Raw genomic sequence first — 25,081 nt, 5'->3', positions numbered from 1 at the left:
GGCTGAGCCTGCTACAACTATGGTTATGATCTTCAAAAGTCATATAAACGTCCTGGGTTATATTTGTAAAATGAAGAGATTGGACTAGATAGCCCCTAAATCCTCCACCTAGGAAAGTTTTGTAATCTTATTTGAAAGCTGCATACTTATCTAAAGCTTAAACACTTGAGTTTTTAGTTAATGTTAATCTTCTCCCTTCTCTGTAGTCAAATGAATAAAACTTTTATTTTAGTTTTAATCCTAAGAAATTCCTTTCCTGAAACAAAATTAGCATTTCACAATTATAGATAGATATTAACTGTCAATCCAAAACACATTGCTGACCACTGGCATTTCCAAGATAGATTTTAGTGAAGGAAAAGAATCTGCAAGACATCAGTGCATCAGAAGATGAAAGAAGAGTGGTGAACAAACCCTTTAGGCTTCCAGTAACATTACACAAGAAATTAGTTAACATTTAGTTTTTGTCTTCAATTATTTCTCCTTATCAAGAAGTAATTTAAAAAAATTCTACTGCCAACCTATTCAAACGATGAAATTTTAGATTGTTTGAAGATCTCAATGGGTATGGAGAATGAAAGCAAGTGAATTTTCATTCAACCTTTATTATCATAAGATGTTAATACATATTGTAACCTTAACAGGCAGCAAGAAAGTAAATGGATGTACGCCCAAAATCTACATTCTAAAGAGTCTGCCATTACACATTCATCTCTGTTGAGTATCTCCAGAATCTGTTTAACAAACAAGTAACAGCTACCACTGGTGAATACCCCAGAGCAGGTACTAAGAATTTTCTATGTTTCATATTTTAATCATCACACACACAAAAAAACATGTGGGGTGGGCATTATCATTTGATTTTACAGAAGACCAAACCAAAGAATTGCGGGTGAAGCAATTTCCCAAGGACACGGAATTAATAATTGATGAAACTTGGAATCAAATCCAGGCCAGATGTCTAAGGCCCCTGTGAGCTGAGTCTAGACCAGCAGAGTCCAATCTTTTGGCTTCCCTGGGCCACATTGGAAGAATTCTCTTGGGATACACATAAAACACACTAACACTAAAGATAGCTGATAAGCTTAAAAAGAAATTGCAAAAAAGTTTCATAATGTTTTAAGAAATTTTACGAATTTGTGTTGGGATGCATTCAAAGCTGTCCTGGGCCACATGCCCAGGGCATGTGGCCCGTGGGTTGGACAAGCTTTCTAGACCTTTCTCTGTTGTTTCTAAGCTGAAGGTAGCAGAGCAGTAACTTTTTTTTTTTTTTTTTTTTTTTGAGACTGAGTTTTGCTCGTCTCTCAGGCTGGAGTGCAATGGTGGGATATTGGTGGGATATCTGTTCACTGTAGCCTCTGCTTCCCGAGTTCAAGGGATTCTCCTGCCTCAGTGTCCCAAGTCGCTGGGATTACAGGCACCCACCACCATGCCTGGAAAATTTTTGTATTTTTAGTAGAGACGGCGTTTCACCATGTTGGCTAGGCTGGCCTTGAACTCCTGGCCTCAGGTTATCCACTGGCCTCGGCCTCCCAAAGTGCTGGAATTACAGGCGTGAGCCACCACACCTAGCCCCAGAGCAGTAATCTTAAGCGATGCTTATAAGGAGCTGAAGCTTAAACTTGTAACACCCACAATCATCAGAATTCACTGGTGAGTGCCACAATCCAGTTTGCATGTGTCACCACTTTTCTAATCAACCAGCACATTGTTAAAATCGGCAATTATATCACACTTATTTATCCTTATTCCCAATTATGAAATAACCATGAAAATAAATTCAATTAAGCATAATTCAGATGGAACTGTTTGAACAGGCTGCAGTTGTGTACACTGTCACACTCAATTTCCAAAATAGGCTTTTATAGCAGACAAATATGTCTATCTTTGTTCTATAAGATTGAATAATTGACTTAAGTTCATCTGAGCTCACACTTTTCAAAAGCATTTCAACACCTCCATAAATTTAAGGAGACTATAGCAAAGTGACTTGTCTGTTTTACTAGGACTTAAATTCCTCTGATTGCAGATTGCTGATGTTGTATTTATTATCATGGGCTAGAAAACCACAGAGTAAAGTTAACAAATAGCATAGAAAATATTAAAAGCTTGAGTTGTTTCCAGTCTTTTATATGCAAATAAATATTTCCATAATCTATTCTAGCAACACAAGTGAGTATTTGGAAACTGGAAGTTTAAATTTTTTAAAGTTATCTATTAGCCGGGCATGGTGGTTCACACCTGTAATCCCAGGACTTTGGGAGGCCTAGGTGGGAGGACTGCTAGAGCCCAAAAGTTTGAGACCAGCCTGGGCAACATAGCAAGACCCTGTCTTTACAAAAAAATTTAAAACTATGGGGAGTCTGGGGTGGAAAGACGGCTTGAGCCCCAGGAATTCCAGGCTGCAGTGAGTCCTGATCGTACCACTGCACTCCAACCTGGGCAATAGAACGAGACCCTGTCTCAAAGAAAAATAAATCAATAAATATATAAATGTATTGAATTGTAAGTATTTTTTCCTTCTTGTTTCACCAAAATGCAAGTAATAGACAGAGGAAATGGTTTTATGTTAGTCACTTTTTGCTAACATCTTGTCAGGTTAACAGTCTTACGTGAACAAGAAATAAACTAAACCAAAACAAAAGGGACAGGCCTCTATTGCTGATTTATGTGGAAGCATGTGACAAAGCAATTTACATAGACAAACAATGATAAATGACCTAACAATTTCAGTTACAAGCTGAACGATCACTGCAGACCGATGCACATTTATATTCTACATTAGCATTTCTGCATGTCTTACAAAACAAATTGCAAAATCCATTAATTTTGCATTTTGGTGTTTTTGTGTTTGCAATGCATTACAAAGTTAAACTAGGTCGGAACATTTAAGCAAGCACAAAGTATGTAACCACCTTAGCGTTCATCCATAAATATTGTAAAATTATCAGAACCTGACCTAAGCCACCCATTTATCATCTTTACTTTCTTTCCAACTCCTTTATTTGTCCCTGCTTGCCCACCAACACACACACACACACACACACACACACTCTCTCTCTCTCTCTCTCTCTCTCTCTCTCTCTCTCTCTCACTGAGAACACAGAGCAATGTTGCAATTACTAAGAGAAACAACCATATAATCTATCCTGAAAGATAACCTACGATAAGAAGGGCTTATGGGTTTTAACTTTTGTTCTTGTTTGTAATTTCAAACTTGCATAAGCTTGATATTTCACTTCTTCATTTTTTTTCTTAACTTCAACCTGGTCAGGAATGTCTTGCTGGGTAGCATGTTACAGGTGATTACAATCAGCCCTTTTAGTCCTCAAACAATCTTATAAAACAACTATTGATTTAAAAAAAAAAAAAAAAAAAAAAAAAACCTTTAATTCACCTAGCAGGAAATAGTTGGAGAAAATAAATAATGCCTCTTTTATAAGACTTTACAGTTTCTTAGGGAGAAGAGAGTTCCAAAAATTTCTTGAAAGTCAATTTTGAGCTTTATTCCTTGATTCCTTAAACACAAATAAAGGCTAGAAAATCCATATTTCACAAATGCTTACTCAGTACCTAATATGTGCAAGGGACTATTTTATTCACCACAAAAATTCATCTTCGCAAGAACCTTAAAATTAATTACAGCGAGGAAAAACAACATTCTTTCTTCTATTTATTATTGTAATTCCCGATCTACTTATTGGCGAAAGAACAATGGAGTCAGGATTGCCTTTCTTTCAGGGTGTACAATTGGCTTTCAAAAGTGGCTGAAACTAAACAAATTATTTTACATACCCTGTTCTCGAAAGCAGCTATTATTTCTTTGTGCTGTTAGAACCATTTCATAGCCCCAGACCTCACTGATAAAATAAAATGGAACTTACTCATTTCTCCTGCTGTCACTTCTTAAGATGAGATTCTCTTTCCAACAGACTCAAATCATTCTATTTGAGTGATTTCATGGATTTAAGGACTTCAGGTTACATAAAATGTGATATCATTTAAGCCTTAATTAAATTTTTATTAGATGTCACAGCAATATTCTTGCATGTGATAAAAGAAAGCCTTCTTAAAGTCGAGTTGCATTTTTGGAGGGCTGTGATCATTTTTGTTGAGACAATGATCCTAACATGGTTTCCTGTATTGGTCATATAGATTCTCAACTCACTTATGCATCTACTGATTGTTTTCCCCCATGCCTATAAATGAGCTCAAATCTCCTTTGCCAGCAAAAAAAAAAAAAAAAACCCTCTTCCCTTACGTTCCCCTCTGGCCACTCCCTCTCTGTCATTTACTTCCCAACCATACTTTTTTTTTTACTTTCTTTTGAGACAGGATCTCATTCGGTTGCCCAGGCTGGAGTGCAGTGGACCAGCTAATATTTTTATTTTTATTTTTGGAGAGATGGGGTCTAACTTTGTTGCCCAAACTGGTCTCAAACTGCTGGGCTCAAGCGATCCTCCCATCTTAGCCTCCCAAAGTGCTGAAATTACGGCTGTGAGCCAACACACCCAGATCCCAGCCATGCTTTTGAAAAGGGTGGTATGTCATCCACATTACTGCATCCTTCTCTGATCTTCATCACTATCCTACCACAATCTGCCACCAGCTAGCCACCATTCCTCCACCAAAACCACTCTTACTGAATTCCCTGACCTGCCCTAGTGATGCTTTTCCTAATCTGCCTCTCACTCTACGTTGCTCCTCTTGTATCTCCCGCCTGGGGGCCCATTCCTCAGTTTCCCCTTCCCAGACCAGCTCTCTAAGACTCTGACCTTGACCCTCTGCTCTTCTCTGATTATTCCTGCTCACTGGCTGATTTCCACCACCACCAGGTACACCTCAATGATTTGACATCCTGAACTCATCTGAGCCCTCCCTGCTGAGCCCCAGTCCTGGGAGAGTTGCTGTCGCCACTGGTACGTCCCATGAGCACCTCAGTACTTGCCAAGTCTAAGGTTGAGCTCATTTTTCTATTCCATAAAGCACCTGGAAAACATGAGAATTATCTTAGCTGTCCTCTGATCTGAAGCCTGCATCACATTCCATCTTTATTGATCCAGCAGTGCTGAATTGGGTCTGTTTCCAGGCCTGCCCTTCCTAGCTGCTCTCCACACCACTGCTAGAGAGACCCTTCTAAGAGTCCATCTGAGTTTGTCACTCAGCTGATAAAAAATCGGTCTGGGTGCGGTTGCTTACATCTGAAATGTCAGCACTTTAGGCCAGCTGTCCACTTCATGGGAGAATTCAACACCCAGCTGGGTGTGCAAGGCCCTTCCTAATCTTGCGCCTGCTCTTGCCCAACAGGCAAGGGCAGTTCCCTGAAGATTTCACAGTTCTCTGCCCCAGGAGTGTTCTCTCTGTTCAGGATGCCCTTCCAGCAACTCTGCCCTCCTGTCACTCACACTTCAAATGCAGACCCAGACATACCTCCCTAGGAAGCCTTCCCTGACTCTCCAGGCTAAGACCTATGCTCCCGTTTCTCAATGCCATAGTGAATGCACCCACTCTCTCTCTCTCTCTCACACACACACACACCACATTTTCCTTCAATTGTCCTTTTTACTTTCCTATTTTCAATACTTCATGGTAACCTCTACCTGGCAAAGGCTGTATTTTGTATCCCTTCACATCACAAAGCTAGGAGGATAGGATACATCTAGCAAATGTTTGTAGAGTGAATAAATAATTATTCGCAGAGCTAAACCTCACCATCAACCCCAACCTAACAGCATAGTAATGTCACTTTAATTCAGTTATCTCAGTCCTTTCAAAACAACTATATATTGAGCCAATTTTGTTTAGTTTATAGGCTAATCCAATTACATAATTTGGAAAGCTTGAAAAGTTCTACTAATGTCTGGTAATATTAACAATCTATTGCCAGATGTGTATTGAAATGGTGGCATAGATGGTACACAGATAGTGTAGCAAATGGGATATTGATTTGGTCCTGAGAACCACCTAACCTCTTTCTTGAGCAGTTTTCTCTCAGCCCCTTTTTGATACATCTGTCCCTCTGCCTTTGTTATCCCTTGCCTCTTCACAGACACACACAGACAGACAGACAGACACACACACACACACACACACTCTCTCTCTCTCTCTCTCTCTGCCTCTCTCTTTCTCTCAGTGATTTTGTGCTGTTCTTGATCTAATCAGGGGCCTTGCCAAAGGCTTCCTTTCCCAGTCCATTGAAACCTGGACACTATACCTGTCTTTTTAGCACACCTGTTTTAGGTTTCAAATGCAGAGGATATGGATGACCATTCCTCCTCCTTGCAATATTTCACATTTTCCAAGACATATTACCTAAACCCAAATAAATGACTCTGTAAGTTACTGACAACCTGCAAGTTCATGCAGGAACAAGGACTGGTTCCATTGCTCTCAAATAACACCATGAAGACATCCACTTCTATTGTCCATATGTTTAGGGCTGGCCTCAACTAAAACACTAAAGGCCTCCGTACAGTTCTGGAGAAAATAAAACAAAAAAGTGAAATATGAAATGCCCAGGAAACTCTGAACTCTGCAGGTTTTTAAAGATTTGTATTTATTTTTTATTTTGACGTTTCTTATCTTCTACTCATTGACTCAATCTTAGGACAGCTGTCTTGTTCTTACACACAGATTTGCTTACCTTTTTGATTAATTCACTAATGCACAGGTAGCATTTTGGATCCCTTTATACACAGAGCATCATTATCCAAAAAAAGTTAACTTGTCATCCAAGGGAATTGTGTAATCTCCTAAGGTGGTTTATTTATCCCTAGAATCAAATACATTCATAAGGTCAAAGTATTATTTTCTTGCTTCAAAGTAGATGACGCAGCAGAATTTCATTTCGTGTCCTCAGCCCATGCCAAGAAAAGAAAACTGTTTCTGAGATCCTCATCTCATTTTACACAACATGAGTTTGTTAAAAAATAAACTCCTTGAGTGTTCTTTTAATGCATGTTTTACTGGAATAATGTTCTCCACATCCAGATCTGGCCCTAGGCTATCAATGAGTGAGGGGGAGGGTTGTGAATAAGAGAAACGCTTTGCATTCCCGCAGGCAGCCATGCAAGTCTGAGCCTGCTGGAGGTGCAGTCAGCACTCCTAGTTAGATGTTGCTGCTGCAATTTACTGTTCCAGTGGCCATCAAAGGCTCACATTGGCCTGAATTTTTCCCAGACCTGCAACAGTAGCACCGTACATGACTATTACTAGACTGAAGGTGATATGGCTTTATGTCTGGCACTTTGAAATATAGATACATCGATAACTAATATTTAAAAAGATTAAGTAAAGTTTTCAGAGAAAACCCCATGCCTTGCCCTGCCCATTTTTGTTTTTGCCTCTGACATCCTTAACTTCCCACTTCCAATGCCCTTATTTTCTTCTATTGAAACCCACCAAACCTTCAGAGAACAGACATTTTTCACAACCGTTAGTATGACTAGAGAGATGAGTAATTTTACTGCTGTGTTATAGATGAAGAAATGGAGGTTCGGGGGTTAATATTTTTGCCCAAGGTCAAAATGGCAGCAAGGAAATTTTAGAGCCAAGATTTGGACTCAAGCCCATCTGGCATCAAAAGCATCCTTTTAGCAACCACAAGACAATCAAATGTTGTCTTCCCTGGAGAACTTTCCCACAACGCACACCCCCGCGGGACTCTTCCCCAGCTCTCTTGTGCAACCACAAGTATGGGTTTGTCCCTTGCACTATATCCACATTATATACATGCATATAGTCTCTTGTAAATCACACACCTTATGTATAGAAACCATGTCTTTTTCTATCTCACACAGTGAATTACAAAATTCAATTGACAGTAGAAACATCTTCCAACTGAAGTTACCCCGGTGGAGGAAAAGGTTAACTAATATAAAAATTAGGCAAATTGAACTTCACAGAGATATTTCAAATTATATGATGAAATGCCATATATTTTAAGTACACATCACACATACATGTGTAACATATGGCAGTCTCCAACTTACGTATAAAGAATATGAGATAGAGTGGCTAGGTTTCCAATTAACCTACAACAGCCTATTTTATTTCTAATAAGTGTATTGATGCATTCCTCCGTGTTTCTTTTTAATTACTGATTAGTTATTGAATAAATGAATGGAAAGAGAAATGAGTCAATGCATTTATTAGACGCAAGACAGACCTTTGCAGGCTATTCAATAAGTCAGTCAACAATTTTTAAATTAAGAGCCTACTATGTGGTAGGTGCTATGTCTGGAGCGTAGTTAGACTATTTTTGTTTTATTTTTAAATTTTTAAAGTTCTGGAGAATCCCAATTAAAAAAAGTATTAAACAAAATGAATAAGCATTGGCTATGGAGCACTGATGGTCTGTTTGATGGGATTTTTGCCTCTTCTTTTTGGGTACAGATTATTGGACTAACAAAAGCTATGATATGTCATCCATGAAAGACTTAAAGCTCTGGGTGTATACCCAGTGATGGGATTGCTGGGTCAATAATGTAAATCATTCTACCATAAAGACACATGCATGCAAACGTCCATTACAGCACTATTTACAATAGCAAAGATGTGGAATCAACCTAAATGTCCATCAATGGTGGATTGGATAAAGAAAATGTGGTACCTATACACAATGAAATATTATGCAGCCACAAAAAAGAATGAGATCATATCCTTTGCAGGAAAGTGGATGGAGGACATTATCCTTAGCAGACTAATGCACGAACAAAAAACCAAATATCACATGCTCTCACTTATAAGTGGGAGCTAAATGATGAGAACATATGGGCACAAAGAGGGGAACAACAGACACTGGGGTCTACTTGAGGGTGGAGAGTGGGAGGAAGGGGAGGAACACTAAACTTACTACCTGGGTGACAACAAACCCCTGTGGCACAAGTTTATCTATATAACAAACCTGTACAAGTACCCCTGAGCCTAAAATAAAAGTTAAAAAAAAAATGAGTTAAAGCCTTCTCTTTCATGGTTTTCCAGTGCCTGGAAAGTTTATCTATTCCCACAGGAAAAATAAAATGACGACAGGAATTGCCGACCAAATAAAGGAAGACGGTAAGTGAAACACCAAGAAAGATGAGAAAAATAAGACCCAGGTACAAGAATTGAATATGTAATATCAGAATGGGACAAAATTTACCCAAGAAAACCAACAGAGAAGAAAGAATCTATCACAGTCACAAATTATGACTTATCTGGTGAATGTCACTTGACATCTGAGATTTGAATCGTTTTAATGGTCATTGATAATAGGCCCTACCAAATGAAATTATGCAGAAAAAATCATTAAGTATTTATTAATTGCATTCTATGAAAAGGTGCACTATGAAAAGTGCCAAGAAAACAAACAAGCAAAAAAAAAAAAAAAAAGGAAACAAACCTTGGTTCCTACCCTCATACAGCTTACAATTTAGTGGGAAGAATAGTCCTCAATTGAATACTAATACAAATAGCAATATAATTGAACACTTTGATGGATCTCTCAAGACTCTTTCAGTGGTAAGTAACAAATCCCAATTCAAAATCAGAATTTCCTGCTTTATCCGATTAGGCAGTCCAAGATGGCCTATGGATGGCTCTAGACTTTTATCTTCCCAATGCAGCAACTCCCAGGAACAAAACAAACAAACAAACAACAACAACAACAAAAAATCTTCTCTTTTCCGAAGCATAGTTAAAGAAAGACCAATTAGCCTGAGGTTCAAATGTGAAGGTACACTCTGCATGGCCACTTTTAAGACACAAGCTGGTCATGGGAAATATGCCACTATTAAAAGAAACCAGGAGAATAACATAGAGTGGGGAGAGGACATTCCTAAATAATGGGAGGGTGCTGTTACCACAGGATAGGGGAAAGAGATACTGAGGAGATAAAAATATCAGATGTTCAGACCGTACCATGAGTATGGAAGAGAGAAAGAACTCTGGAGAATGTTTCAATAAAAACAATAAAAGCCAAGGTAAGAAAAAATAATGTGCCCTGAATGCAAGAGAAACAAATCGTTGATTACATGGAAGAAGCTGACCTGAATGGATTAAAACGTGAGCAAGTGGATCACAATTAAAACCGTGAAAAGAGTTAACTCAAGTCACTGAGTGTGGTACCAAGAGATTGTATTGATTCTTTTGTTGAAAAATATTTAAAAGGCTGCCCAATGGTCTGTATCTGAAAAATCTCTTAAATATCTATTTCCCAGGGGGAATTTCCCAGTTGGACTCTTTCGCCTTGAGATAGGTGGAAAGCTAATTATGTAAATTTCATGGCTCTATCTCTAATTTCTATTTCATTCATTGTTTATCCATATATCATTTTTAACTACAGAATTCTCCCCAGAGAAGCAAATTAACCAGTTTTAATATTTTATCAGACAATTCAAGTTGTGCATTATAAATTATTAGGATTAAATTCTTGTCCTTTCACAGTCTTTGAAATGTTATTCAGATTTACAAAGCTCAGAAATTTAAAACTGCTCTTGATAACACCGGTTAAACTATCCCTTTCTTTGTTCTTGCTAGCTTAGTATATGACTGGATCATTTGTAAAACATCCTTTGTAAATGAGTTCTAAGTTCTTCACAAATATATATGACAAATTCTCTTACTTTGCAGTCACTCCATCTCTACCTTCTCTGTACATTTTGTCTTTTTTTTTTTTTTATTTTTTACTTTTGAGATGGAGTCTCCCTCTGTTGCCCAGGCTGGAGTGCAGTGGCATGATCTTGGCTCACTGCAACCTCCGCCTCTTGGGTTCCAGTGATTCTTGTGCCTCAGCCTCTGAGTAGCTGGGACTACAGGTGTCCGCCACCACGCCTGGCTAATATTTTGTATTTTTAGTAGAGGCCTCCCAAAGTGCTGAGATTATAGGCATGAGCCCCCGTGTCTGGCCTGTCATTGATAGTTTAACCCAGGACATCACATTACAGAAATTATGACTTAGACATTTTGCCCAAAGAAACATGTGGTAAGAAAGTATCAACAAAACTCTTTGCATGAGGGATAAACCTGAACCAATACAGCATCATTTATAAAAGTGGAACACTAACAAGTATCCTACAGCAAATTTTCAGACAGCTTCCTATGCTTGGAGCTAGGCAGCATTGGGGAATCAGTCACAGAAGGCGGGTTATAGTCAAATGCAGGCACAAGTAATTACTACTGATAATCAGTGAAACGATGAAGACATCAAGGCTAAGTGGAGACCTGAAGGACAAAAAGCCAAAAAAAAAAAAAAAAAAAGGAGGAAGATGTGCTCCAAAAAGAGGCAAAGGCACGTGCAGAATTTCAGAACAGAGACAACGTACGGGGATCCTGGGGAAGGGCAGAAAGTGCTGAACTTGAACCTGAAGAGGTCAAACAGGACCAGATACCTTCAGCATGAGAGCAACAGAAAGGCACAGGAGTGGTTCCAACAGAGGAAGTACATAGCCAGATTTGCATTGTAGAAAGATCCTTCTGGCTGTGGAATGAAGAACGGGTTCCAGCAGGGCAATTCTGGAGGCAAGGTGGGAAGCCTATGCAGTAAGCCAGGCTAGAAAGGCCAGGCCTGTTGAAGACAGGACAACAGAACTGGGGGCTGGAGAAAAGCCATCTGAAGTCAAACAAAAGTACTTGGCATAAAAAAAATCAGCTTCTTATTGGCCATGCCTATTTTCAAACATCTCTTCTAAAAACAGCTTGACAAAACTGAGACTGCACCAATCTGGCTTCCTGCATGGAACTGTTTTGCAACGTCCAGACAATGAGACTGTCATGTGCAGGATGACTTTAAATCTTGCTTGTTTTTAAAAATATCTGAAATGAACAACAGATGTTAAAAAGATAAAGAAGGCTAAACAACCAAGAAATAAAACAAGCCGCCTGGCTTTTCCACATACTCCTGATTAAAAAAATACTCAGATCACCAAGCCTGAGTTCAGAGCCCATAGCCAGTCAGGGACTGTGCGGAACTGGAGGAGGAGTTGACATTTTCAAATCAAACAAGAAAATTGTACCCCTTTCATTTGCAAATGCCTGGAGTCTAAATCAAATAACAAATTCTATTATCTATAGAGTGGTAGCAACTTGCAAACTGTATTCTCTTTCAAAGTAAATCTCCAATGGGATCGAAATGAATCAGCTAGTGAGCAAATGTTAAGGAGGATCCTAAAGCTTGGAGATTTTACCGTTCTTTCCAAAGCTGTTTCTTAAGATGCAGCAAATTTAAGACAAAGTCTTTGTTGGAGCATTGTTGGTCCAGAGGTAGGATGCTAAGAGGCACTTTGCAAAAATATCATCATGTCTATGTGTTACTTGCCTTGAGCTCACTCTTTCCATTGTGATAGTTCCTAAGAAGCCAGGTGTTAACATTTCCTTCCCTTAGCTGAGTTGTCCATTTTAATTAAACTATCATTCCCCATTTGTTTCCTAGGAAACAATTAGATGTATGGTTAGTTTGATGATGTGATAAGAAAACCTCTCCAGCTCTCCATCTGGACATTTCATTTCAACTAAAAATGGTCACTGTCAAATAGTCACTATTAACAATTTGTTATGATGGCTGGGCGCAGTGACTCATGTCTGTAATCCCAGCACTTTGGTAGGCCAAAATGGGTGGATCACTTGAGGTCAGGAGTTGGAGACCAGCATGGCCAACATGGTGAAACCCCATTTCTACTAAAAATACATAAATTAGCCGGGTGTGGTGGTGCGCCTGTAGTTGCAGCTATTTGGGAGGCTGAGGCAGGAAAATCACTTGAACCTGAGAGGTGGAGGTTGCAGTGAGCCAAGATCGTGCCACTGCATTCCAGCCTGGGCAACAGAGTGAGAATCTGTCTAAAAAAAAGAAAAAAGTTGTTATGAAACCCTGTGGTACTTGTTCTGGCCATTAGATGTTGTAGAAAAGAAATTACGTAGTCTCCCAGTTGTTTAGAAATTGAATTATTTACAAAGTGACCCAGAGATTTAATAAGATTGCAATCAAAAGCCCAAAAGTTTGTAGCAAAATCTGAAATGTTTATTCTAAAATGGCTCTGGAAAAGGAAAGAACCTCCTGAAAGAGCCAGCTTCTGAAGAGCAAGAACAAGAAGGACGGGTTTGTCCCATCAGATATAAAGACTTATTATAAAGCTATAGTAATTAAGACTGTGTATCAGTATAGGGATAATTATGGGTTCCCCCACCCTCTTTATCGTCAAAGTAGATTATCTCAGCAGGGCTTATTTCAGGATTTATCTTTTTGGAGTAGACCTTTCACAAACCCAATAACCCAGAAATTCTAGCTCTAAATATAAGCCAAGCATCTCCTGCATGTAAACAGGAAAATACATTTGCAAGGATGCTCCTACCCCCACGTTCAAAAGAGCACTAATTATCCATGGATGGAAAATTGAATAAATCAGTTGTGGATGAGCAGATTACAATTAAGTCCAACCCAAGTAGACGCAGTTGCTAAAAACAAAACAGCAAGTGATGTGATTTATTACACAACTCAGTCTCCACCAAAATTGTTTCACAACATAACCATCAGCATTTTGCAAGTCTTTCCATATTAACAAATGTGACCACAAGATTCCGATATAGGAGCTATATTTACTCACACTTCACGTAAAACAAAAGGTTTTCATAAAATTCATTCATTTTGAACAAAAAATTAAACATGTTTTAAAGCTACATAAAACTTTTAAAGTCAGGTTACAAATCAAATTAGGTACAACTATACATTATACAAGACATATAATATCCTATGCTAGTGTAACAAAAGCAGCATAAGAAAATAAAGCACTGAGCAACATCTTTGTAATATAGCAAGAATGCTCTCAGACTAAAATGTGAAATAAAATTTGTTTTAACCTCACAAGTCAACTTGATTCTCACAGGGCATCCACAGTTTTCAAAGTATTAAAATATTCTTCAAATTTTTGTTGTATGACAAAATAATCTAAAATGACCCTCTTGTTTCTGCTCCAAACAAGCACCAAGGAAAAAAAAGTGCAAAGACACAGTGGTATGGCTCTTAGTTCAATTTTTGTTTCTTGGAATTAGCAAATTAAATGGCTAAATGACAAGAACAACAAAAAATTCAAAGGTGTCTATTCCCAGGACCTATATAAATAATAAATAGAATTAAAATGGCTAATATCAGAAGCAATAATTCTTGAAAGAATTATGGACAGGCAGTACATTTTGGGCAATCTTTAACATAAAACCGTGGACTGGCAAAATAATTAGGAGGTTAAATATTTTAAAATTAAAAGTTCAGGACAGGATTCCTTGAAGTCACAGGAACCCATACCCACTAAGAACATGATTCAGTATGCCCAAAATTATCTCACATACACTTTTCATTGGAATATTTTGCAAGGTAGATGGTATTTATGTAATTTGTATATAGACATTTCTCAATGAATTCAAGGGAAAAGATAGCAAAAGGAGAAGGAGAAGAGAAAGCCAAAAGGAGAAGTCGGCTGTAATACCAGACTTGGTCCCGCCAGCTCTGCCCACAGGAAGGTGAGTGGGCCCTTTTGACCAGACAAATGAACAAACAGACAGCATATAAATAACTAGGTTCATTAGGTCAGTGGTAGCTACAGCTTGTTTGTATGTCAGAAAGAATTAAGCAAATAAATATAATAGATTCAGCATGAACAGTACCTGAAATGTACCTTAAATACTTTCCCATCTTAAAACTCATCATTATTGGTGCATTTCATGCTCTAAATGATAAATTCTGCCTATCTTACTTCCCTTTTAGGCTTTAGGGAAATAAATATGTTATTGGATGTTCATATTATGGTTTCAGAGAGAAAACGGTAGGAGTTACTACTGCAAGTGGATACACACAGAAGCATAAAACTACTACCCAAAAAACATTATTGAATGTCCAATGTTCCATATTCCAGCTGGACCCAAGAATACAGTATCCTAATCTAAATGAACCAGAGTGTACTTATGAAGCACCATACTCAAAGAGAATATATCAGTTTTATTTAGACTTTTCGTATTACTGAACACTCCAAGGAATATATAGAAAATTGACTTTTAAATATTCGAATTCCTATTCAGTTTTTCCATAGGGCAAACTCTTAATATTCTCTCCATATTCTCAAAGCCTCAATGAGCTACACACCTTACCTACAGGATGAGACCTCGAGCGACATGGATTCTAAGGAAAATGTCCGATTATTGAGTAAAAAATAATTGAGGAACTGAGTAACAAGATTCCAGACAAGTAAAAAGGAAGTCAGTCTACATCTTGGCCTGTGACCCTCTCTTGACAAAAATCACAGACCGCTATCTATGATAAGGCCTCAAGCAGAAAGAATGAGAACAGCGTATTTTAATTTGAAGGGTAGGGGAAAGGTACTAGTGCTTAGATCTGGTTTGATGGCCTCTGGAGGAAGAGATTAAAAGTCTACATTTCCAGTAAGGTCACTTAGTGTCTGACCCCATGTTCAGATCTGTAATCTTTAACGGGCTAATTCCAAACAGGCCACTGACAAGACCTCTAATTCTATTTAAATATACAAATCTATACTATCAGTCCACAGCTTACCACCTTTTTAATTAAAAAGAGGAAAATAAAACCAAACAATAAATATGAAATGAGTTCACTGTCTGGTTATAAACACATGCGGAATATTTCATAGTCTCATCTTTTTTCAGTTATTATTCTGTTAATTTATAACACAATAAATAGTGGAAGAAACTGTCTTGCTAGAAGCATCACTACTTACTCTGTCATTCTGTAGTAACTTCCTCAGCTTAACAGAATCATTGTGTGGGAGGCAGTGAGGGAAGACATCCTGCGTGAACTCAGTGAAGAAAGACCTCTCAGAATGGAGTACTCTACAGACATAATTAAAGCTTTGGGAAAATGTACTCAGAATAAAGTCAAAGGGCTGGAATTCATCAGATTCAGAGAAAGCAGAAAGCAACTTAGTGATACACAACCTTATGTATTATGGCGATTCAATCTTATTTGCTTTTTTCCCAAATAAATACCAAATGAGATTTTAAGTGAGAAAGGTAAGATGAAGACAGAGGTAAGCTAGCACACAAAATGTAGGCCAGAAAGTTTACATACCGGTTGGAGGTGGACCACCAATTGTGCACTGAGATTTCAAGAAACCAAAATTTAAATGGTAAAACTCCGAGCCCCTATTTATAATGTCCAGAAGATACAAACAAGTTCAAAAGAACTATGTCTGTTATTGAAACATAAGATCTCTCACCCTTTCCCTGTCTCTTTCTCTTTCTCTCTCATTTTCTCATGGCATACTATCTCGGGGAGCAGACACTGTGCAATGTATTGCAGAATATCCTCATCTACCTCCCTGTAACAGCTACCATAGCAAGTTTTTTATTATTTTATTTTTTGAGATAGGGTCACACTCTGTTGGCCAGGCTGGAAGGCAGTGGTGTAATCACAGCTCATTGCAGCCCTGACCTCCTGGGTTCAAGCCATCCTCCCACCTGAGCCTACCAAGTAGCTGGGACTACAGGTGTGCACCACCATGACCAGCTAATTGAAAAAAAAAAAAAAACAACTGTAGAGATGAGGTCTCCTCCCTATGTTGCCCAGGCTGGTCTCCAACTCATGGGCTCAAGCAATCTCCCTGTCTCGGCCTCCCAAAGTGTTAGGATTACAGGTGTGAGCCACTGAACCCACCTCAAAACAAGTTTTATGATTTTTTTTTTTTTTTGAGATGGAGTCTTGCTCTGTTGCCCAGCTGGAGTGCAGTGGCACATTGTCAACCTCCGCCTCCCGGGTTCAAGCTATTCTCCTGCCTCAGCCTCCTCAGTAGCTGGGACTACAGGTGCGTGCCACCACACCTGGCAAATTTTTTTATTTTTAGTAGAGATGGGGTTTCACCATGTTGGCCAGGATGGTCTTGATCTCCTGACCTCCTGATCTACCCACCTCAGACCCCCAAAACAGTGTTGGGATGTTGGAATCACAGGCGTGAGCCACCACGCCCAGCCAAGACAATATTTCTAAAGCCTCCTTCATTATAGTTTAGTGGCATGAGGCCTAAAGACAGTTTAATTCAAAAGCAATCTCAAAAATAATCAGAATTATTTAGTAGTCTTCAGCTTCAGTGAAATGAAACATCACAACCACCATATATGTATCCATATGTACATATATATGTATACTGTATTTTAAGATATTAAATTAAAAATATAAGTAAATATGCAGCCAGAAACTAGCAGTATAGGAGAATAGTGGAATAAACTTTTTGAAAGTCCTATCTATCAATAGAAGGTTTAAGGCATATGACTGATTTTAAAATGGGCAAAGGGCCTAAAAATTGACATTTCTCCAAATAAGACAAAAAAAAATGGCCAACAGGTATATGACAAGGTCCTCAACATCACTAATCATTAGGGAAATGCAAATCAAAACCACAATAAGGTATCATGTCACACCTACTAATATTAAGATGGCTACTGTACACCGCATGCTCTCACTCATACGTGGGAATTGAACAATGAGATCATTCGTGGGAAGGGGAACATCACACACCACGGCCTATTGTGGGGGGGGGGGGTTTGGGGGAGGGATGGCAATGGGAGTTATACCTGATGTAAATGACGAGTTGATGGGTGCTGACGAGTTGATGGGTGCAGCACACCAACATGGCACATGTATACATATGTAACAAACCTGCACGTTGTGCACATGTACCCTAGAACTTAAAGTATAATAAAAAAATAAAAATAAAAAGACAATAGATGGTAAGTGTGGGTGAGAACGTGGAGAAAAGGGAACCCTTACACACTGTTGGTGGGAATGTAGAACAATATGAAGTTGCTTCAAAAAATTAAAAATAAACCCGCCATATGAGCCAGCAATGTCTCTTCTGGATATATATCTAAAGAAAATCAGCCCCTTTAAGACGTATCTTCACTCTTATGTTAACTGAAGCATTATTCACAATAGCCAGTATATGGAAACAACCTGAGTGTCCATTGATGAATAACTAGATATATATTCCATATAAATTGCATATATAGTGCATATATATTGTATATTTCATATATATTATATATTGCATAGATAGTGCATATGTATTCTATATATTGCATATATAGTGCATATATATATATGCACAATGGAATATTATTTAGCCTTAAAAAATATTTTGCTATTTGTGATAGCATGGATGAAGCTGGGGGACATTGTGCTAAGTAAAATAATTCAGACACAGAAATACAAATGCAATTTGATTTTCTCTTATACATAGAATTTGAAAATAAGCATCATGTTGCACAGCTTAAATACATATTATTAAACATTAAAAATTAAAACAAAGAAATTTTTTAAAGAAATGTATAAAAGAAAAAAGATATGAGATTAAGAACATGAGTGAACATTCACTCAGAAACCAGCAGGATAGAAGAATGGGCGAATGAATTTTTGAAAGTCCCACCTAATAGTAGAAGGATAGTTTAGCAGACTTTTGGATCTTGTGCTTTGGTTTCAACAATTACTCTCTAAAGTTAGTTTTAAATTTATTTCTATCCTATTGATGGACAAACTCTCAGCATGGGAATTATTTTAAAAGTCTCCCAAGGTGGCATTCAAATTAATAATTCAGCTTGAACTATAGTTCTATTCAGTTCACTTAAGTCCAATAACCATTTATTGCAACTATTTATTGGTAGTTGCCACAGCAGATTCAGAAATAAATGACAGCAGACTCTGACCTCAGGGACGCATGGTCTGGTCTAATGGAATACATGAGAGAGAGGCAGAAACGGAAAGAAAAGGAAACCCTACAGTATCAAGCAAGCGCCTTTGAAAAAGGCAGAAAGTGCACTGAGAATTCTAAGACAACACGTCCTTTTGTGGAGAGTGTCACTTGAGATAAATCTGTAGGAAAAATTGGAAAATGGATGGATGGAGACGGACTTAGAAAAGAAAGAGCAGGAGGAATGGCAGAAGTGTTAATGCATGGCACACACTCAGGGAACTTCCAGCAGCTCATCTGGTGAGAGCATTCAAGAACAGGCAGGGGAGAGGGTGGGAAAGTGCTTGAGGCCACACTGCAATGGCCTTGAAGACCATGGAGAAGAGAATGTATTTAATGTGATGAGGAAGTAACTGAATACTTTATTTATTTGTTTGTTTATTTACTTATTTTTATTTTTGTGAGGCAGAGTCTCCCTTTGTCACCCCCCCAGGCTGGAGTGCAATGGCGCTATCTCGGCTCACTGTACCTCCACCTCCTGGGTTCAAGCGATTCTCCTGCCTCAGCCTCCCAAGTATAGCTGGGATTACAGGTGTCCACCACCGCGCCCGGCTAATTTTTGTATTTTTAGTAGAGATGGGGTTTCACTATGTTGGCCAGGCTGGTCTCGAACTCCTGACCTCAGGTGATCTGCCCACCTCGACCTCCCAAAGTGCTGGGATTACAGGTGTGAGCTACGGTGCCCAGTCTGCAGCTGAAGACTTTAGATCCTGTGATCAAGGTTGTTGATCAACTCATTCCTCTTTAAAAACATAATGTTTCTGCAATAGGAGATAGTTTTAGGAAAAAATGACAAAAACTAATTGATAAGGATACATATTTTCTACATCTCTGCATGACAGTATCTGATTCTTGTAGTAAGGAAACCTGTCTGGAGCAAAATTAATCTTTCATTATTAAGTTTTACTCAAATACATTCTCCCTGACAAGAGTTTATTTCTGAAGATCACACTGAAATGTGCAAATTCTCCTGATTATAATAATTCCAGGCTGGGTGCGGTGGGTCAAGCCTGTAATCCCAGCACTTTGGGAGGCCTAGGTAGGTGGATCATGAGGTCAGGAGTTTGAGACCAGCCTGGCCAATATGGTGAAACCCTGTCTCTACTAAAAATACAAAAACAGCCAGGCGTGGTGGTGGGCGCCTGTAATCCCAGCTATTCAGGAGGCTGAGGCAAGAGAATTGCTTGAACCCGGGAGGCAGAGGTTGCATTGAGCCAGAGATTGTGCCATTGCACTCCAGCCTGAGTGACAGAGTGAGACTCCTACTCAAAATAATAATAATAATAATTCCAAACCTCTATGCAGACATTCATGAACAAACAAAAACATTATCTTTGACATAAATGTTCTACACAATTATGTCTCAGTCCAAACTTACCTAACCTCAAGCTTCAAAACTTGTATCTATTCTCTAAAGGAAAAAGAAACTCACATTTCATATTTTTAAAATTTTGCATGTAGCCTCAAGTCATTGATTGATAAAATAATTAACCTGTCCTTTGTCCAACAATATGGACAGATGTCCATTTTATAATAAATATTCACTTGAATTAACCCCTCTATTATACTATTTTGCTCTAGGTTTATATGCAAACAAACTTTAGTGATTATGTCTCAACAGCAACACTCTCATAACAAACTCTACAAATTAGTAATAATTCAAAGTAAATTGTTTAACTCCAACAAAAGCAGGAAATAACAGAAAAAATCTTTAACCAGAGAAAGAACAACTAAAATAAGCGTAAATTATATGATAAACCACTTCCCTCTAAAACAGAAAAGGTAATAGAGGAAATTAGCAGTTTCTCTGCCCTCTGGTGGCAATAAAATCAACTGCAGCATTTACTAAAGTAATGCATAATAAAATGTCCCGGTTATGAAATCAGATATTTCTCCTGTGCCAAAATGTCTGTAATAAAAATCCTGATTGTTGTGTGCCAAATTTCAAGACTGTTGGACTTTTCCCCCCATATCGAACTTTTATATAGACTATTTTACAAAAAAAATTGTGTATTTTTTCTGTTTCACCTTGCCATTTTTATATGTTCAGTAAGCTAACCATTTAATTACAATATTTTCTTCTTAAAACTACATGTAAATTGATGTCCAGGAAAGAAGCTACTTCGGTTTATAAAAGTCTTCGAAAATTTGCCAAGGAATTTAAAACCATTCTTTTAAAAATCAATCCTATCAATATATGGGCTTCTAGAGTATTATTTCTCATCAGAAATATTCAACTAGCTTAAAATACCAGTACATTGATGTTGAACATTTTAAGTATTTTATATTTCCCACAGCAAGAGCTTTTAATTATATGGCCAATCTTACTTCGGGATGAATTTCATCCTCAATTTCTGAACTTCTTGGCATAGCAAATGTGTGTGTGTGTGTGTATCTGTGTGTGTGTGTACATATATTCTTTTTTCAGTAACATTACTGGAAAAGGTTTATAAAAAGATAAACATTTGCTGGCATTTATTTATTTATTTTTACTGCAAATGCAGTATTTATTCCTAGTGCCAAAGAAGTTTTTAAATAAACAACTTGGGATGCAAGTTGGCACACACATCCTTTTAGCCTCGTTTGTGGTGGAATAAATTGTTTTCATTAAGCATCTATTCATACCATGAATAAGTACATGAAAATTGCTGTTGCAATTTTTAAATAAATGTGTTCTTTCCTGGAAGGCTAAAAGTGTTATTTTTTTCCGACCAGTGAAACATATCAGAGAAATAAACAAAAGGTATAGTCTACAGTCATAAATCATACACAGTCAAGAACAACCTATGTCCATTAATGCAGAACAATTAAATGTGACAAAGACAAATCAACACCCAAGAAATCTGCATTTTATTCTCAGATTTAAAAGTATTGTCATCCTATTGCCTCCCTACACATACACCCCAACACACACACCCCTCCAACCATAAATAAGAGCACAGTCAGTATCTGTGTTTTATCTAGAACAGTTTACACCAGGGACAGGCGAAGTGTTGTGACTGTCTTCTAAGTCGCGGCTTGGTAAATTTCACTCAAGGGTTTCCTTCAAGATCTTCAAGATTCACCTTGCCTGGCATCCCCAGGTGTACCCCCAGCCTTCCATCTGTGACTCTCAAGTTTGACTGTTGAGGACGCATGCATACTTTCTGGGCAATCATTTAAATTACACACACACACACACACACACACACACACACACACACACACACACCCCAGAAAAGAACAAATTGATTATCTTAAGCAGTAAGTTTTCGTTTTCTTTTATTTTCCCTCCAAGTTTTTTCTTTTTTTCTCGTTTCACCTCCTCTCGAAGTCCACCCGAATTCACCAATTTCTGCCAAGATCTCTTTCTGCCTGTGTCTTCACTTTCTTCACTGAAAGGCAGAAATGGGGAGGAGTAGGCACCCAGCTCGCGGTGGGCAGGGTCCCAGGAGGCAGCCCTGCGCCTTCCGCTCGGCGATCGTCCGCGGGGCGCGGCTCCCCGCAGGACGCGCACCTGCCAGGACAGCCACTAAGAGGATGCGGAGGTTGGGGGTCCTCCCGGGGACAAAATCAGGGCACTCTGAGGAACCCTCTGCGCGTTCAGGCCTGTCTGTGAAGCTGGCAGGCGGAGGACAATGGGAGCAGGGGTAAGCATCCAGAGGCGCGCCCGCCCCCACCTTTCCCACCTGCTCCCCACCTCTGCGCCGGCCGCACCTACCCCGCCCCACTTCCAGGGCCCGCTTGGCCGGGTTCACTAGACAGAGCTACTGGGGATTGCCAGGGGAAGGAAGCTGCTGCCACAGGGAATTTTCTCATGCAGAGGGGAGACCGGCAATCCCTGGCTTTCACCAAGTCCCCCACCCACCCCACATCACACACTCGCTTAGTTTAACCAGCAGCGAGGAAGGAGGAGGAGCCGTAGAGCACACAGCCTGGAGATGCCAGGTCCTAGGAGATGTATCCACAGAAGCAGCTTGCTCTCACACTGGAGCCCTCCCGGGGCTACTTAGGGGAGACAGTACCACCCCCTGCCGCCCAGGTGAAGTAAGCCCGAAAGCCTCAAGAAAACCCCTAGTCCCCGGCGTCCTTCTCTTTTTAACCCTCTTTTCCCCATTTGGGAATCCTAAGTTTACCCGAAAAGCAACTGCAATAAGTTTCCCAAGGGCAGACAGGTGATGTAGGGGGAGAGAGTAGGGGGGGAACGAGAGATCCAGGAAGGTCTTCAGCTGTGCACAAAATCAAAAAGCCAAAGTGCATCTTACTTACCAAGGATTTGGTCTCCGGGTTTCCCATCGGCGAACCGAAACTGGTCCGTAAAGAAGTGGCAAAGTAACACAACTCCTGCAGCGGCCAGGTCGGCCCTCGGGAACCTCGCCATGCCGCCGCCGCCACCTCCCTACCCAGCCCGCCAGTCCTTCGCCGGTGCTCGGGGGCTCCCGATGCAAGAGGCGCGACCGGGCCAAGCGCTGCGGATCGGTCTCGGTGGGACCCGGAGGCCTTTGTAAATGTCCCTGCGATTTCACAGTAGGGAACCGAGAGGAGGAAGAAGCGAACGCGAGCAGGAGCGCAGCCCTCTCCGGACCTCTGGGGCTCTCTTTGCAACTTGCCACACTCGCAGCCCTCACCCGACTCTGAACAACAACTGCGGGGAGGAAAGGCCACTTGCAGCCGGGGCTCGCAAACTGTCGGTTCCACTCGGACAGCGCCACCCCGGTGCCCGCAGACGGTGACTTCCGAGCCCCAGCGATGCGCTCCACTGGGTTCAAAACAGATCTAATTCCACAGCCAGCGCCGCTGCTGCCTGCTCCAGATCCACTAGGGCTGGTCGGCTCTGCAGGAACTTTCCTCTGTCTCGGGATGGCCCCGGCAGGAGGTTTTTAGGTTTGCGGGAAGGAGGTTGATGGCGAAACCCTCCCGACAAGTTTTGCTTCTTTTCTTCGCCCGACGCAGGGCGCGCGTCCGTTCTCGCAGCGGGAGGAATGGGCAGCTCCAAAGAGCTGAGCCCTGGGAAGGTTCGGGCTGCAGCAGTCTGAGGTCCGAAGCCAGGAAAAAAAAAAAATGTGTGTTCTTTTTTTTAAAAAAAAAAAAAAGAGAGAGAGAGAGAGAGGAAGAAGAAAGGAAAAGGGTGGGGTGGGAGGGAGTCAGGCTAGAACCTATCGGGAGAGGGTTCCAGGCTCAGGAGGAGGTGGCCCCAAGCCCTCGCGGAGCCCCAGGAGTTTGGTGGCGGAGGAGGCGCTGCCGTCGCCACGCTCCCCAGCGCTCCTGCTCCACACTTTGAGGAGGGAAGGCAGCTCGCAATTTGCCAGATCTGCCGCCGCACCCTCCTCCCTCCTCCCTCCGCCCTCCCCTTCGCTCCTCCAGGCTTCTCCCACCTTCCTCCCTGAAACCGGCAGCCCGCACCGACCTGTCCAATGACTGCACTTTCCTCGGGGCTGGCTGAGGAGTCGCCGCCAACAGATTAAGCCGGGGGAGCCTAGCGAACGGGAGGGAGAGGGCCACTCCAGCCCCGCGCGCCCCCGGCAGCCGGCTGCCCCCGAGCGCGAGGAGAGGGGACGAGTCCGGGGAGCTAGCGGGGGAGCGCGGGGCGGTACCTCCGCGCTGCCTGGGCGCCATCGCCGCACCCTGCTCGCGCGTCCTGGGCAGCTCCGCCAACTGCTCCCCCCACCCACCTGGAGCCCGGGCCGCCTTCGCGCCCGACTGCGGGGGGCGATCGCGCCCCGCCCCAACCCTGGCGGGGTCTCCCTGGGCACGAAAGGGTTAACCATAGCTCGCTCCCTCCCGGAGGCTGGGTCTGGCAGTGGCTGGGTGTGGAGAAAGCAAACGAGAGCCAGTTGGGTTACCGACTCCGCGAAGCCCCCTCGGACCCCAGCCCCGCGCGGGAGGGTGGCGGAGGGTGGCGCGCCGCAGCGTGGTCCTCGCCATTGCCGCCGCGGCTTTGTAAAGTGTCAGCGGGGGCGAAAGCGAGAGTTTAAAGGAACAGGAGGCCCATTGAATTTCCTACCGGGGCTTTCAGGGGATCTGGCTCCCCGGTTTGTTTTTGTTTTTTCAGCTCGGGGATCTGTTTCCGCGTTAACCCTTGCCGGCCCTGTCGTTAGTTATATTATTTTGCATACAGTTAATCATTTTTGAAAGGGATAAATACAAGGAAAAGAAGCAAAGCGCTATTGGTTAAAAGTACAGGATCTAAAGCCCGGATAGCCTGGGCTGGAATTTCACTTGCCCCGCAATGAGCAATTTATCTCCTAGCCTCAGTTATCCATCCATCAAATGGAGAGAATTAGAGTAACGCCCTTATAAGGTGGTTGCAACAGATTGGATGAGTTAACTGTATATTTAATAAATGTAGAACATTGCCTACCGCAAAG

At 40.8% G+C, this 25,081-nt stretch overlaps 1 protein-coding gene and 1 long non-coding RNA gene across 4 annotated transcripts in view; both read right to left on the bottom strand.

The window, feature by feature from the left end:
• The window catches only part of PLXDC2 (plexin domain containing 2), a 468,173-nt gene extending 443,423 nt beyond the window's left edge, over positions 1-24,750 (bottom strand). Inside the window, exons 1-2 of one of the 2 annotated variants that reach the window (XM_001094803.5) lie at positions 24,121-24,750; positions 22,983-23,745 (exon numbers count right to left, since the gene is read on the bottom strand). In XM_001094803.5, coding sequence (XP_001094803.1) covers positions 22,983-23,094 — 112 coding nt within the window. In that variant the 5' untranslated portion in view covers positions 23,095-23,745; positions 24,121-24,750. Of the gene's footprint in view, positions 1-22,982; positions 23,993-24,120 lie in introns of those variants that run through there. The other variant, XM_028826043.2, reaches the window with a different exon arrangement.
• LOC114669903 (uncharacterized) lies at positions 21,564-22,965 on the bottom strand. Of its 2 annotated transcripts, none has more exons than XR_003719188.2 (2): positions 22,435-22,965; positions 21,564-22,334 (listed from the first exon to the last, which is right to left on the bottom strand). It is a non-coding gene; the product is annotated as an uncharacterized LOC114669903 (long non-coding RNA). The 2 variants fall into 2 exon arrangements; XR_003719187.2 differs by having other exon boundaries at positions 21,564-22,108.
• Positions 24,751-25,081: the final 331 nt, after the last annotated feature.

The sequence above is a fragment of the Macaca mulatta genome, chromosome 9 (assembly GCF_049350105.2).
Source record: "Macaca mulatta isolate MMU2019108-1 chromosome 9, T2T-MMU8v2.0, whole genome shotgun sequence".
Taxonomy (NCBI): domain Eukaryota; kingdom Metazoa; phylum Chordata; class Mammalia; order Primates; family Cercopithecidae; genus Macaca; species Macaca mulatta.
Note: the sequence above shows the minus strand (reverse complement) of the source record. Positions and strands in the feature narration are given on the sequence as shown.